The sequence below is a fragment of the Mercenaria mercenaria genome, chromosome 6 (genome assembly GCF_021730395.1).
Source record: "Mercenaria mercenaria strain notata chromosome 6, MADL_Memer_1, whole genome shotgun sequence".
NCBI classification, from domain to species: domain Eukaryota; kingdom Metazoa; phylum Mollusca; class Bivalvia; order Venerida; family Veneridae; genus Mercenaria; species Mercenaria mercenaria.
In genome coordinates this window covers 88,351,729-88,364,855 of record NC_069366.1, presented here as the reverse complement: position 1 = coordinate 88,364,855, position 13,127 = coordinate 88,351,729, and the positions used below count along the sequence as shown (strand labels likewise).

General features: G+C 34.3%; 2 protein-coding genes across 2 annotated transcripts in view; both read left to right on the top strand.

Annotated features, from left to right (window-relative positions):
- The first annotated feature begins 670 nt into the window (after window positions 1–670).
- Window positions 671–13,127, top strand: part of LOC123548291 (E3 ubiquitin-protein ligase Su(dx)-like) — a 43,516-nt gene continuing 31,059 nt past the window's right edge. The window contains exons 1-5 of the mRNA XM_053546562.1: window positions 671–791; window positions 8,440–8,521; window positions 10,221–10,368; window positions 11,055–11,179; window positions 11,509–11,649. Of these exons, the coding sequence (XP_053402537.1) occupies window positions 8,461–8,521; window positions 10,221–10,368; window positions 11,055–11,179; window positions 11,509–11,649 (475 nt within the window). The 5' untranslated portion in view covers window positions 671–791; window positions 8,440–8,460. The remainder of the gene's footprint in view (window positions 792–8,439; window positions 8,522–10,220; window positions 10,369–11,054; window positions 11,180–11,508; window positions 11,650–13,127) is intronic.
- Window positions 2,706–8,099, top strand: LOC128558109 (sex-determining region Y protein-like). The gene is made up of 2 exons (XM_053546951.1): window positions 2,706–2,749; window positions 7,745–8,099. The coding sequence occupies exons 1-2, from the start codon at window positions 2,706–2,708 to the stop codon at window positions 8,097–8,099; spliced, it is 399 nt and encodes a 132-aa protein (XP_053402926.1).

Here is a 13,127-nt window from a genome sequence, read left to right as displayed (position 1 = left end):
AAAAACCATAACTCTGGTCTTGCTGGGTGAAATCAAAACAAAACCCCAGGAGCACATCTTCACACGCAAATTAACAATCCTATGATGATTGTTGGCCGTTAGTCTATGATGAATAGTTTTTGAGATATGCACTACAAAAAATCGTTCGACGGACAGACAGACACCAGGACGGACGGGCACAAAGACAAGGACAGCTGTAAGTACCTCTCGCATCCCACCAAAAAAGCAAAGAGAAAAGATGGGAGGAGGGGGTAAAATGACTAGATTTTAGAAGATGTAGTATCTCTCAATACATCCATGTTCAGAAAAGAGACCGTGTTTTGAAGAGTATTGTCCCTTGATTATTAATCCAAATTGTTCAAATTTGATTGTTTGTGAGTGTAAAACGTAAAATATCAGCTTATGTTATTCTGTTGCAAATAAGCTGTTACCAGTCAAAGAGAATATAATAATAGCAAGTTTTCCCACCAGCACAAGAGCACTTATGATGATGGCGATTATAAATTTTCATTCGTAAGTTGCATATATTCGTTTATTTTCGTTCATTTCCGTACAAAAAAAATCATTAAATAATTCTTATAATTTGTATATTTTGAAAATTAATTTTCTTACAATTAGTATTTTCAACTTAATTAGAATGATATTAGTTTTGAAAGGACAAAGTTACTAAAAGAAATAACCTAACGTCATATATCACGTGATCAATGTCCAGGTATGGTGGCCAAAACACTGTCAAAATGTTAGAGTATTTCGCAAGGAAGTGTATAATTTGATCCATAAAAGAAAAATATGTAGGTGAAATGTTAACAGTTGTTATCAAAACACATTTTGCTTCAGCTTGAATCCGTGATACATACTTTGGGCGCTCAGATATCCGTATATTTACCTTTGTTTTCGTATGTGTCATGGTGTTTACGAAACGAACTTTATGAGCCTGTAACATGCAATTTTGACATATTACTGTTGATACACCCCCAGTATCGATAATAGGAGTTTTTTATATGATTATACACGTTTCAACATGGAGAAGTTTATCATTATTTGCCAAGTTAGGGTCTGTATTGTCAATAAATTTTCTAGAACAATTTGTGACCCTGAACTTGCTAAAGCAGGAAGGTCCAGATTTGGGTCTTTTAATCAGTGATGCGTATATCTGACAGCATGCTTGACATCTAGCCAAAGTCTGCCAAATAAAATAAAAAGAGGAAGTGTCTTAGTCTTACTAATTTGACGCAATCCTAGGAAATATTGATATATTTTTTTCATATGGGCAAATTCCCCACTTGCATCAAACACTCGAATGACCAAAATAGTTGAAGCAACTTCCGATGAAATTTTCATCACTGCCGACGCTTTACATGCTATAGTTTTAAGTGCCGATTTTTTCATGAATTGGCCATAAATTAAAATATAACTTACATGTATCGAAAGAGGATTCAATTCCTCATTAATCTATGTTAAAATTATTAAATAATATCCAAAATTACAAATTTTCTGGTGATTCAAACCTTTGTATGTATTGTACACGATCAACGTTTACAGTGTGTTTACACGCCATTTAAAACCAATAACTTTACATGACTGTGTACTGTGATTTAACTTCCATTATTTTGGTCCTTCAAAGATTGCCCGTCACAAATATAAAACAATCTGAACGTCGAATTATTTTGACTATGCAGTGTCTATATGCATGGTGGTCATGCCAGTTATGCCATTAAAGTATTTACTTACCAAATTGAAAAAATACTTCCCCTATACAAATGGCTGTCTTGTATCTTCAATGATATTTCAAGTTATCGCATAGTGCGGCAATTTTCCTTTGATCTTTGCAGCATGTTATACATAGTAACACACATTATTACTACAAAACTGTGCTGATATCTTACAAAACTGTTGCGATATATATCAATACAGAAATCTCTATGGAGTTTCATAAGAAAAAAAGTGTTCCGATATATATCAGCATAGTAAAACTGTTCCGATATATATCGGAACACTTTTTCTCTATTGAGGTCCTATCAAGGGAGTATAATTTTTTCCTTTCAAAGAAAAAGATGATTTTAGCTCCAATTTACAGTTCACAGAGAAAGAATTGTCACAAACACCTACATTTATAAAGTAAAAGAATAAATAAACTAGAATATTTCAAAAAATTGATAGTTATTGCCAAATTCAGAAATACATGAAATATATGAAATTCTGAGATTTCTCAAATGTTTCTTTTTCTTTGATTTTTTTTACAAACAAAACAACAAGTTTTACAATATGTCTGGCCAATGAAATGCAAAGATTTAAAACCAATGCAGAAATTTGTTGGGTACTTTTATCTGGGGAACACATTTTCTAAAACAGAAGTTTTAGTGTTTCAGTCAGCGAGGCGCAGAAAGGGAATCAAAATAGTAAAAATAATAATAAACAAATTTAAATGAAAATGATATATAAATTTTAATGATAAACTATGCGATAAAACAGTTATAATATGTAGTGCTCGTGTGTTACCAGGATATATCAGAGCTAGGGGTACATCTGTTATTTTTCTCTTCACATATCTGTCTCGGCCTACCGGCCTCGACGGTATGTGCAGAGAAAAATACCCTCGATGTACCCCTAGCTCTGATATATCCTGGTAACACACTCTCACACATACTATAACTATTACATATTGCTGATCTTCGTCCTTTCGCTCTTGCACAAATCCGTTCAAGATGGCGCACGAACAACTCTCATCCAGTCTAGCAAGGCATCATAGGTTGTCTCCTGCTTGAGCTATACCATACCGGAATACAGTAATATCACCACAGTTGTTACAGACACAACACAAATTATATTAGTCCAACTGATTGTAAGCGCGTTGCGATATCGTGATAATTTTTGCACAGGTCAATATCTCTCCTCCACGTACAACATAGGAAGGACCTTTTCTGTGATGAACCTACGTGGCAATTTTTAAATCGCATTATAACTATTAAAAAACCAAAATATTAGTGAAATTTTAAAATACCTGGAAAGAATATCCATGTTATCCTTACAATGTTCCATTCAATTGATGTTTATGTGAATAAACCTCAAAACATGAGTTTGTCACTGTTTAAAACAGAGCACCCTAAAGTTTACACACATTTTACATGGCTCCGCTTTGTGTCACGTGATCGATACCGCACTGTCAGCAACAAGAGTGTAATGGCGGACATGTAAATACAGCGAGGTAGCCAAATGAAACATACAGTGTTTACGCTTTATTAACATGTTTTACTGTTATGTTTAAACCATAAAATGATTCAGTTTTATTTTGTATTATGATTACCTAAATCTATTTTCATCACAGAAAGAGGTCTTTACTGGTTTTGACGTAAAGAGAGGGATCCTGCCCTGTCATGGAAATATCTCAGAATCAGTTCTTATTTCAAATTATTTGGACTAAAATTGTATTTACAATGTATAATAATGTGTCTTTTATATGGCTGATGTTTCAACAGAAACAGCTTCTTTTCATTCCAGTTGTTCATTGCTGCTGTTGCTTAGTTAGAGATCGTATTACAACTGAACATAAAAGAGAAATTTTTCAGATATCAGAAAATTATTTCTATATTTGTTAAGAAGGCCTTGAAACTTAGCTGGTTCCATTTGGATGATTTTTAGCTCGAGTATATGAAGTATAGGGAGCTGTCCTACTCGACCCGGCGTCGGTGTCAGCATCCTTCCGTGGCCGCACCTTGGTTAAAGTTTTTATGCACTTTCTCTTTATCTCTGTAATTACTTGATGGGTTTGTTTCAAACTGAAAAAAGTTATTCCTCATCATCACCCACATCATATGGCACAAGGGGCATAACTCTTGCACCAATTTTTCATGAATTATCCCCCCCTTTTTACTTAGAATTTCAGGTTAAAGTTTTGGGGCACTTACACTCTATCTCAGTTATTACTAAATGGATTTGATTCAGACTTAAAATAGTTGTTCCACATCATCATCTACACCATATGACACTAGGCCCATAACTCTTGCACCAATTTTCCATGAATTATGCCCCCTATTTACTTAGGATTTTAGGTTAATTTTGATGCGTTTTCACTATATCTCTGTTATTACAGAAAGCATTTGATTCAAACTTAAAATAGTTGTTCCACATCATCACACACATCATATGCCACAAGGACTATAACTCTTGCACCAATACTTCACGAATTATTCCCCTTTTTACCTAGAATTTTCAGGTTAAAGTTTTGGTGCACTTTCACTCTATCTCAGTTATTATAAAATGGATTTGATTCAAACTTAAAATTATTGTTCCACATCATCACCCACATCACTTAAACATCGGCCATAACTCTGGCGCCAATATTTTATGAATCATTTCCCTTTTTACTAAAAATTTCAGGTGAAAGTTTTGATGCACTTTCACTCTATCTCTACTCTTACCATATAGATTTGATTCAAACTCAAAATTATTGTTTCACATCATCATATGACATAAGGACCGTAACTATTGCACCAATATTTCATGAATTATGCCCCCTTTTTACTAAGAATTTCAGTTTAATTTTGATGCTTTTTGACCATATCCTAGTTGTTACTAAATGGATTCATCCACATTGGAGTCATTAAACACTCAAGTGGCAGCTCCAGCTTCGACATATATGCCCAGTTTCAGGGTTTCCTCAGGGTCATTTTCACTTTGCGCCAACAAATTCGCCAATCAGGAAAAGTTTGCGCCAGTGGCTCTCAAGTTGGAGTCAATAGTCTGTGATGGGCAACATACCATTTTCTTTTTCAATCTCTTTTTCATTTGATTCTTTACAGTAACCATGCAATTTGCTCTTGAACCAGTCTATCCTAATATCAAATTAAATCAAAAATAGTTTTTTATCTTCTCAACCATTTTCAAGAACATTTTCTAAACAAAAGTAATTGCTCAATCTATAAAATTATCCCTTTATATAGTTTGCCATTTTTAATTATCTACCTTTAAGGGTCATTTTCACTAAATAGATGTTTTTAAAACATGAATATTTATCCTAATATCACATTGAATCAAAAAAAGTTTTTAATCTTCTCAACCATTTTCAAGAACATTTTCTAAACAAAAGTAATTGCTCAATCTATAAAATTATCCCTTTATATAGTTTGCCATTTTTAATTATCTCCCTTTAAGGGTCATTTTCACTAAATAGATGTTTTTAAAACATGAATATTTATCCTAATATCACATTGAATCAAAAAAAGTTTTTAATCTTCTCAACCATTTTCAAGAACATTTTCTAAACAAAAGTAATTGCTCAATCTATAAAATTATCCCTTTATATAGTTTGCCATTTTTAATTATCTCCCTTTAATGGTCATTTTCACTAAATAGATGTTTTTAAAACATGAATATTTATCTCTTTATTCTTTTAACTTTTTATTTCAAAATTAATTTAGGTCATTTATCAAAAACAGTGTTGTTTTATATTATTTTATAACTTTTGAAAAGCTTTTTAAAATGCTTAAGTTTCGTTTCTTATATACATTGTATATAAATTTATATTTTCTTTCATACATACATGTCGTCTATACTCTACCTAGCATTTATATGCTTCATTGTGTCTGAAAGGGCGGATGGACCGTAATTAAACTTAAATAACTGAACTGAACTCCTTTCATACATACTAATGTATAGCGAAAATACCACCTTCAGGTATTATTAGCACTTTGTTTTGAAGCTCTGGGGTTGTGATTTTTAAAATTATCCCAGGTGTATCAATGCTTTACGTTGGCCATGTAAAAGAACCAAAAGAACTGCTTTAGTTCATTTGTATCTCAAAAATTCTCCGATTGAAATTATACAACCGCAACTGAAATTTACAAACACATAGATTTATTTAACAACGCTTGTGCAAAATTGATCTATTTACGATCGGAGAATATGTGTATCTTTTGATCGCGCTTTGACGTGTCATTATTTCCGGCATTTTCTCGGTCTCAATTACTTCGGCGAATCGGATCGTTGTTAAAATAACTTGTAAATTTATCTCGCGTTTTTTTGCATCATAAAAAAGGTTGTGCATTAGACGAAGCACGCAGCTAATATTTCGTTTCATTTGCTTTCATGTAAGTAGGTGGGGCTAAATTTGGTGAATCAGATTGACTGATAATCGTTCTTGCATGGAGGAACGCTCTAGTGACTCAGCGAAGTTTTAAATTATGCCCGAGGTGTAAATCGATATTGACACGTTGTGTATTGTCTTCATGTATTGTTAAATATCGGATAATCCGTTATTGCGTCATTGAGAAAGATCAGAAGATCAAATCGACGATTATCTTGTAGGCGCCAATGAAATTTGCCAATTGAAGATTTTTAGCGCCAGAATTTATATTTTGTCGCATTTGGTGCCATTGGCGACCGACAGCGGGAACCCTGCAGTTTCACTATCCAGCATCGAAATAGTCAAGCACTGTCTCCTGTGACAGCTTTTGTCCGCTTAGTTACAGCCCTTTTTTATATGTATATGGAAAAAATTTGTCTGCACTATTTCTTGGTCCTTATATGCCAGACTTTTATCAAACCTTGTAAATTATCATTGGTACCAAGTCAATTTGTGCATGTGCAAAGCACGTTCTATTTGAATGAGTTTTCACTTAGTTATGGCCTGTTATTTATAACTTTATCATGACGTCACACTCACAGTACATTAGAGGATCTAACTGACCAATCAGAGAGCTGTATTTTCGAGTACCTGCCAGTTTCCACTTGGGTATAACAAAGTATATTTACAATGAACATATAGCGACTTTAGAAGTAAATATCACACTATTTTAGAAATCAAATTAAGATTTTTATAATGCTACAAACAACAGAGCTTTGAAGTTTCATTGAAATATTATATTGATTTAATACTTTTATTTTAGTTAAATGTTTGGGATTTTACACAGGAAGTCTATGATAAAGTCCGAGTAAAATGTAATCATTACCCTAGTGAAATTAGAATCATTCTGCAATGTTTTGGACATGTTAAAATTATGAATTAATTTGTTCTTCATACATGTATGTGATTTAATATATTCATTGTTCTTCATATGGAAAAAATAGTTTTTCTAAGATATTGCCATAGAATTTGGACCACTTGTACAGTTTTGAACACACATCTCAAAACTGACTTTCAGTGACATTGATTTTGACCTGCTGACCTACTTTCTTCTATTTAAGGTACAGCGATGAAATTTAGAGATCTTATACAGTTTTGCACAACATTTTTTTGTGCATCTTTATACATTTTCTCCCTGTACAATATACAAATGCAGTGTATCATATTTTCGATACCCCTGAACATTCCTCTGACAATAAGCTGCTGTCTGGGGGTATTCATCACCATTAGTGATAGGTCTTGTTTGTTCTTCAGTTGATCAGTTAATTTAATAAAAAAAAACTGTAAATAAATAATATCATTTGCTGCGGTGTTGTTTTAATATCTTATTAATGTTTATTGATTTAATATCTTAAATAATAAACATGATGCTAATAGCCTATTTAACAACAATCAGGACCTCTTCTGTCATACGCCAGTGTAGCCAAATGCTACAAATTCAAAGAACTGGCTACAGATTTTTGAAAGTGGCTACAAGAATTTTATTAAAATGTGGCCAAATTTTGGCAATTCAGATTCAGTTTGGTATTTTCTCTCAAAAAGTGGCTACAACTTTATAAGGCTCAGGGGGAGGCCCTGAAATTATATCTTACACCAAAAATAGAAAGGCTAGCGAAACACTAGTCATGCATATAAGGATGCTTACTGGCGTGATCACCATGCAAGTAAGAAAGATAATCAGCATGATCACCATGCAAGTAAGAAAGATAATCAGCATGACCACCATGCAAGTAAGAAAGATAATCAGCATGACCACCATGCAAGTAAGAAAGATAATCAGCATGACCACCATGCAAGTAAGAAAGATAATCAGCATGACCACCATGCAAGTAAGAAAGATAATCAGCATGATCACCATGCAAGTAAGAAAGATAATCAGCATGACCACCATGCAAGTAAGAAAGATAATCAGCATGACCACCATGCAAGTAAGAAAGATAATCAGCATGACCGCCGTGCCGATAGACATTTCTTTTAATTTATTGATTTTATGCTTTAAAATGTGGTAGTCTGTGATATTTTAGTAATTAGAAATGACATAAACTGTTGTAATTATACACTATAGACATATGGAAGAGACATTAAATATTTTACCAGAAATGCAGGAACGATTACAATGGTACTTTAAAGTTGTAAGTGTTATGAATGTTTATTTTCATGTTGTCTCTTTTTACTTGCCATACAAGCTGACTTGAAAATTTTAAAATATTGAACGAGATTTATTTGCATTGGTAATCCTTACAGTTGATAACATGTGTCACCATTTATGTGGATGTTAAAGACTTGTCACCATTTATGTGGATGTTATTTTTTTCCAGTCAACTTGAGACTGTTACTAGATGATGGGAGAGGCCGCCTCAGCGTCAAGTGCACCCCAGTTCTCCCAGCTGAATGTGACTGGTAAGTTAAACTCAAAAGTACATGACTGTATGAACGGTTAGTCAAGAATACTGTTATATAAATTTTATGGAGATGAAACTTGATATCTCGAATTCGCTTATCTCACTCAAAGTTCCGGCTGTCTAAAAGACATTTCTAAGTGCCTTCCGGAAAACTGTGCACAAAATACCATTTTAAGTTGAATTTTGGTTAATTCGAAGTAAAACGCTGGATCCTTTGGAAGTTTTAAAGGTATATTAAATATTCCTTTAACAGTTTTACTTTTACCCTGCTAAATTTTTAAAATGGATTGGTCTAGCATTCATTTATCTTGAAACAATTGATTCATTGCAAATAATGGCAAGTTTTAATTGCTGGAGATAATGTTTACTACTTATGTATTCTCACCATTTCATTTGATAAAACTTGGTCACTCATGAAGCAACTGGTATCTGGTACATGATAGTCTCATTATGTCTCCTCCCACTGGGGAAGACATATTGTTTTTGCCCTGTCTGTCCGTCCTTCCGTACGTCACACTTCTTTTCCGATCAATAACTGGAGAACCATTTGACCTAGAACCTTCAAACTTCATAGGATGGCAGGGCTGCTGGAGTAGACACCCATATTGTTTTTGGGGTCACTCCATCAAAGGTCAAGGTCACAGGGGCCTGAACATGGAAAACCATATCCGATCAATAACTTGAGAACCACTTGACCCAGGATGTTGAAACTTCATAGGATGATTGGTCATGCAGACTAGATGACCCCTATTGATTTTGGGGTCATTCTGTTAAAGGTCAAGGTCACGGGCCTGAACACTGAAAACCATTTCCGATCAATAACTTGAGAACCACTTGACCCAGTATGTTGAAACTTCATAGGATGATTGGTTATGCAGAGTAGATGACCCCTATTGATTTTGGGGTCATTTTGTTAAAGGTCAAGGTCACAGGGGCCTGAACATGGAAAACAATTTCCGATCAGTAACTTGAGAACCACTTGATCCAGAATGTTGAAACTTCATAGGATAATTGGACATGCAGGGTAGATGACCCCAATTGTTTTTGAGGTCACTCTGTTAAAGGTCAAGGTTACAGGGGCCTGAACATGGAAAACTGTTTCCAATTCATAACTTGAGAACACTTGGCCCAGAAAGTTGAAACTTAAAGGGATGACTGGACATGCCAAGTAGATGGTGCCTATTGCAGCCAACCATCAGAGTCTCTTTGACTTTCACTCCTGTCCCCTATTGACTTCTTGCCTATACGACTATGCATTGGGGGGAGACATGCGCTTTTCTACAAAAGCATCTTCTAGTTATTTATTAAGTCTGCATTAATTTTGTGAAGTAGTCAGATCACTGTGTTCTGCTAAATTAAAACAGTTGTATGTAATAGAAAAGTGAATGCGCGAACATTGGGCTATGGCAGCTCCCTGTCTTTAATTTCCCAGTGATTTCCAATATTACTGTTGTAAAAGCAATAACTTTGTAAATTTTACTGGTGCATCTTTTATATTTCTGTTTAAATTGAGTATGAAAAACAGATCTATACTTTTAACTATATACAATACATGTGTGAAGTTGTTTACCAGCTGTTGAAACACTAAGATGATTTTAACAAAGGTTTAAGTACAAGGAAACAAAGTTACTCTTAGCTTAACCTAATGTCTTTGTGTAACTCTTACAGCAATAAAGAATATAATTATATTTTCACAGTGCAATCTGCAAAGCTTTCAAGTAGTGGAGGGTTGTTTTCTGGAAATCCAGACACATTTCTCGAACTAACTGTTGACCAGCAACCATCACGAAAAACTGAAGTGTTCAAAAAGTCAACAAATCCAAAATGGGATGAACATTTTACTGTGTAAGTAAAGTTGTTGTGTCAATTTATTTTCTGCAATGCAAGCTATCCTTGTACAGCAACACCTTCTGTAAGACTTCGAGATTTGAAAACACTTTGTTTTGGTGAAAATATGACCATGTCTTAAACGATGGCCAGTGCAAAATGTTCTAGGTTGAAATTTGTTAAGTCTTAAGTTTGATGTGTGTCTTCTAAGCCTGAGCATCTTATAGGCAAAAGCAAATGGTAGTTCACTAAGAAACTTTTGAAACAGAAATAGGGAGGTATTTGCTCTGAGATTTGATCTGTAGATATTTTGTGTTGTTTTTATCTCCATACATTTCACTGATTAGTGACAGTTTTAGTTTGCAGTTGTCTAGGGAAACGTTGACATCATGTTCACACATTACTTGCAATAGACTGCTGACAAGATTTTGAAAAAAAATTAAAGGGTTTTGAAATGTTGAATATGAGGATTTTAAGTCTAAAAACTAAAGCCTGAAGAGTATGGAGGGATGGAAAGGGGCCCCTTTGCTTTGTTGTAGAAATAGCACCAAATATGTATTTCTTAAGTAAATATATGCTAAGTTTGTTATTTTATTGCTGAAGCTTGTTTGTTGGGGTTAACTGTTCCTGATTGATTTTCATGCAATCTTCAAATTCAATATATATTCACTGTGAATAAAGTGGTTTTGTTACTTTTTCTGCAGGCTTGTTACTCCATATTCAAAGTTAGAGTTTAAAGTTTACTGTCGGAAATCATTGAGAGCAGATGTTGTGGTAGGACAATGTGTGGTGGATCTTCATAGCGTGCTAGAGGACAACAATGGAAAGTGTAAGTTTATTGGTTAAGAATGCCTTATTTTATTACAATGTAACCAAATGCCTTGGTTAGTTTTGGTGTAAGACTTATTTGGTTAGGGCTGTATTGGAATCACTTTGATGTGTTTGTCCATTCCGAAACATTTGAAAAAAGTATTTACCTTCTACTGAGTAGTACTCCATCCACTGAAGAGAATTTAACATGATTTGGAACTATGTTGGTTATGAGAGGATTAGTTTACAGTACAAAAACAATTACTCTATCAAGAGACATGCCCCATTAATAACTAAATTTTACAAGGTTGTCTGTCAAGTTTAATTGTAAGAGACTTATGTTTTCAGTGTCAAACTTCACCAAGAAGGTGGATATATCAGTTGAAGGAAAGGGGAAGACTGGTATTTTGAACGTATGTCTGGATGGACTTTCTGTAACCATGTCAAGATTTCCCAAGAAATCAACGTCACGGTCGTCTACGTCAAATGGTGAGTTGTTACAGTAGTACTGTTCAAATGAAACAATTTAAGGAATTGTGAGTGGCCTGCTGTTTTATCCTATCAGTAAGGTCGCTGATTTCAGTCGTTTGCCCCTCGCTGCTGTTAAAGTCAAAACCGAACTTTTGCCTTGTGAGAAAGTCACTGACGTAAGCCAGGTGCTAGCCTTAACTTGAAATAATGCTTTGAGGTACTCTTAGGGGTTGTCCTCTACAATCAAAAGCTGACAAACGGCCATACAACCTAGAAATGTGGGGATGGGACATTAATTCCATGAAAAAGGAAATCCCAGAGATATAATTTATGGGGTGAGAAAGGCTAGTTTGCTGAAGGCTTTTGAATCTGTTCAAAAGCAGAGTTGTGTCTGAAATACTTCCTGGAGAGGTGCTTTGACCTTCTTCAACAGTTAAAGATGAAAAGTTTGCAGTTGATGTTAATTAAAACCCAGGTAAGAGAACAAGAGGCGCTAAAAGCTGGATTTATATTTAATGATTATGTGTTGGAAATGCTTAGAAAAACATCACAGTTCTCCCACAAATGTAAAGTTGTCTATAGGCATTAAATTTTGCTTGTTATCTAAGGATTGGTTTATGTAGTATTTCTGGTATACGAACAACCTGTATGAAGAAAGCCAACCAGGTGAGGGACAAGAGTTCTGTTGCTTAAGGCTGTTGGCTGCTTAAGACAAGATGAAATTAGAACAAAAAGTTAGCTGTGGAAGTTAGCGGAATGGTTGCTTAAGCAGATTCAGCAATGGTTATTTCAGATTTACTTGTCTACCAAAATTCTACCAATATTATCTTATAATAAATCTGCAATAAAAAATCCCTAACAGTTTCTGTATATAAACCAGAGGTGGAGAATAACCTGATCATTTCATAGTAACAGAGAATTTGTACCTTGCCTTTGGGATCAAAATTTCAACTTACAGATCGGTAGTCTTCGACTTTTATCAGTGAGCTTACGTATGAGATGTTTTTTTTTTGAAAATGATTAAAGACAGTTTGAATAAGGAAGTAAAAACTTTAATGATCATGTTTACTTGGTCACAGTGGCATTTGTTGTTTTGATTGTTGTATTTGTATTCTGGCATCTGAACAAGTGAACTTAAAAATATTTATATGTGGGAATTAATCACTTCATTGATAGCCTCCAGTTTATTGTCAATTAAATTTGTGGAGACGCACTTGATGTCATCTGTATTAAATATTCATGTGTTTGCACTTAAAAATGGAATTGAAATTGCAATTGCTTGCAAACTGTCTCTTGAACTATTTTATTATTTATAGCTGATTTATGTTTGTAGTTCAAATATTTATAATTACTTGTGTTACATTTCATTGAATCCATGCATAGTGTCTGGTAGTGGTAGGAAGATTCCCAGTAAATCAATAGTATTATTATGAGCCGCGCCATGAGAAAACCAACGTAGTGGCTTTGCGACCAGCATGGATCCAGACCAGCCTGCG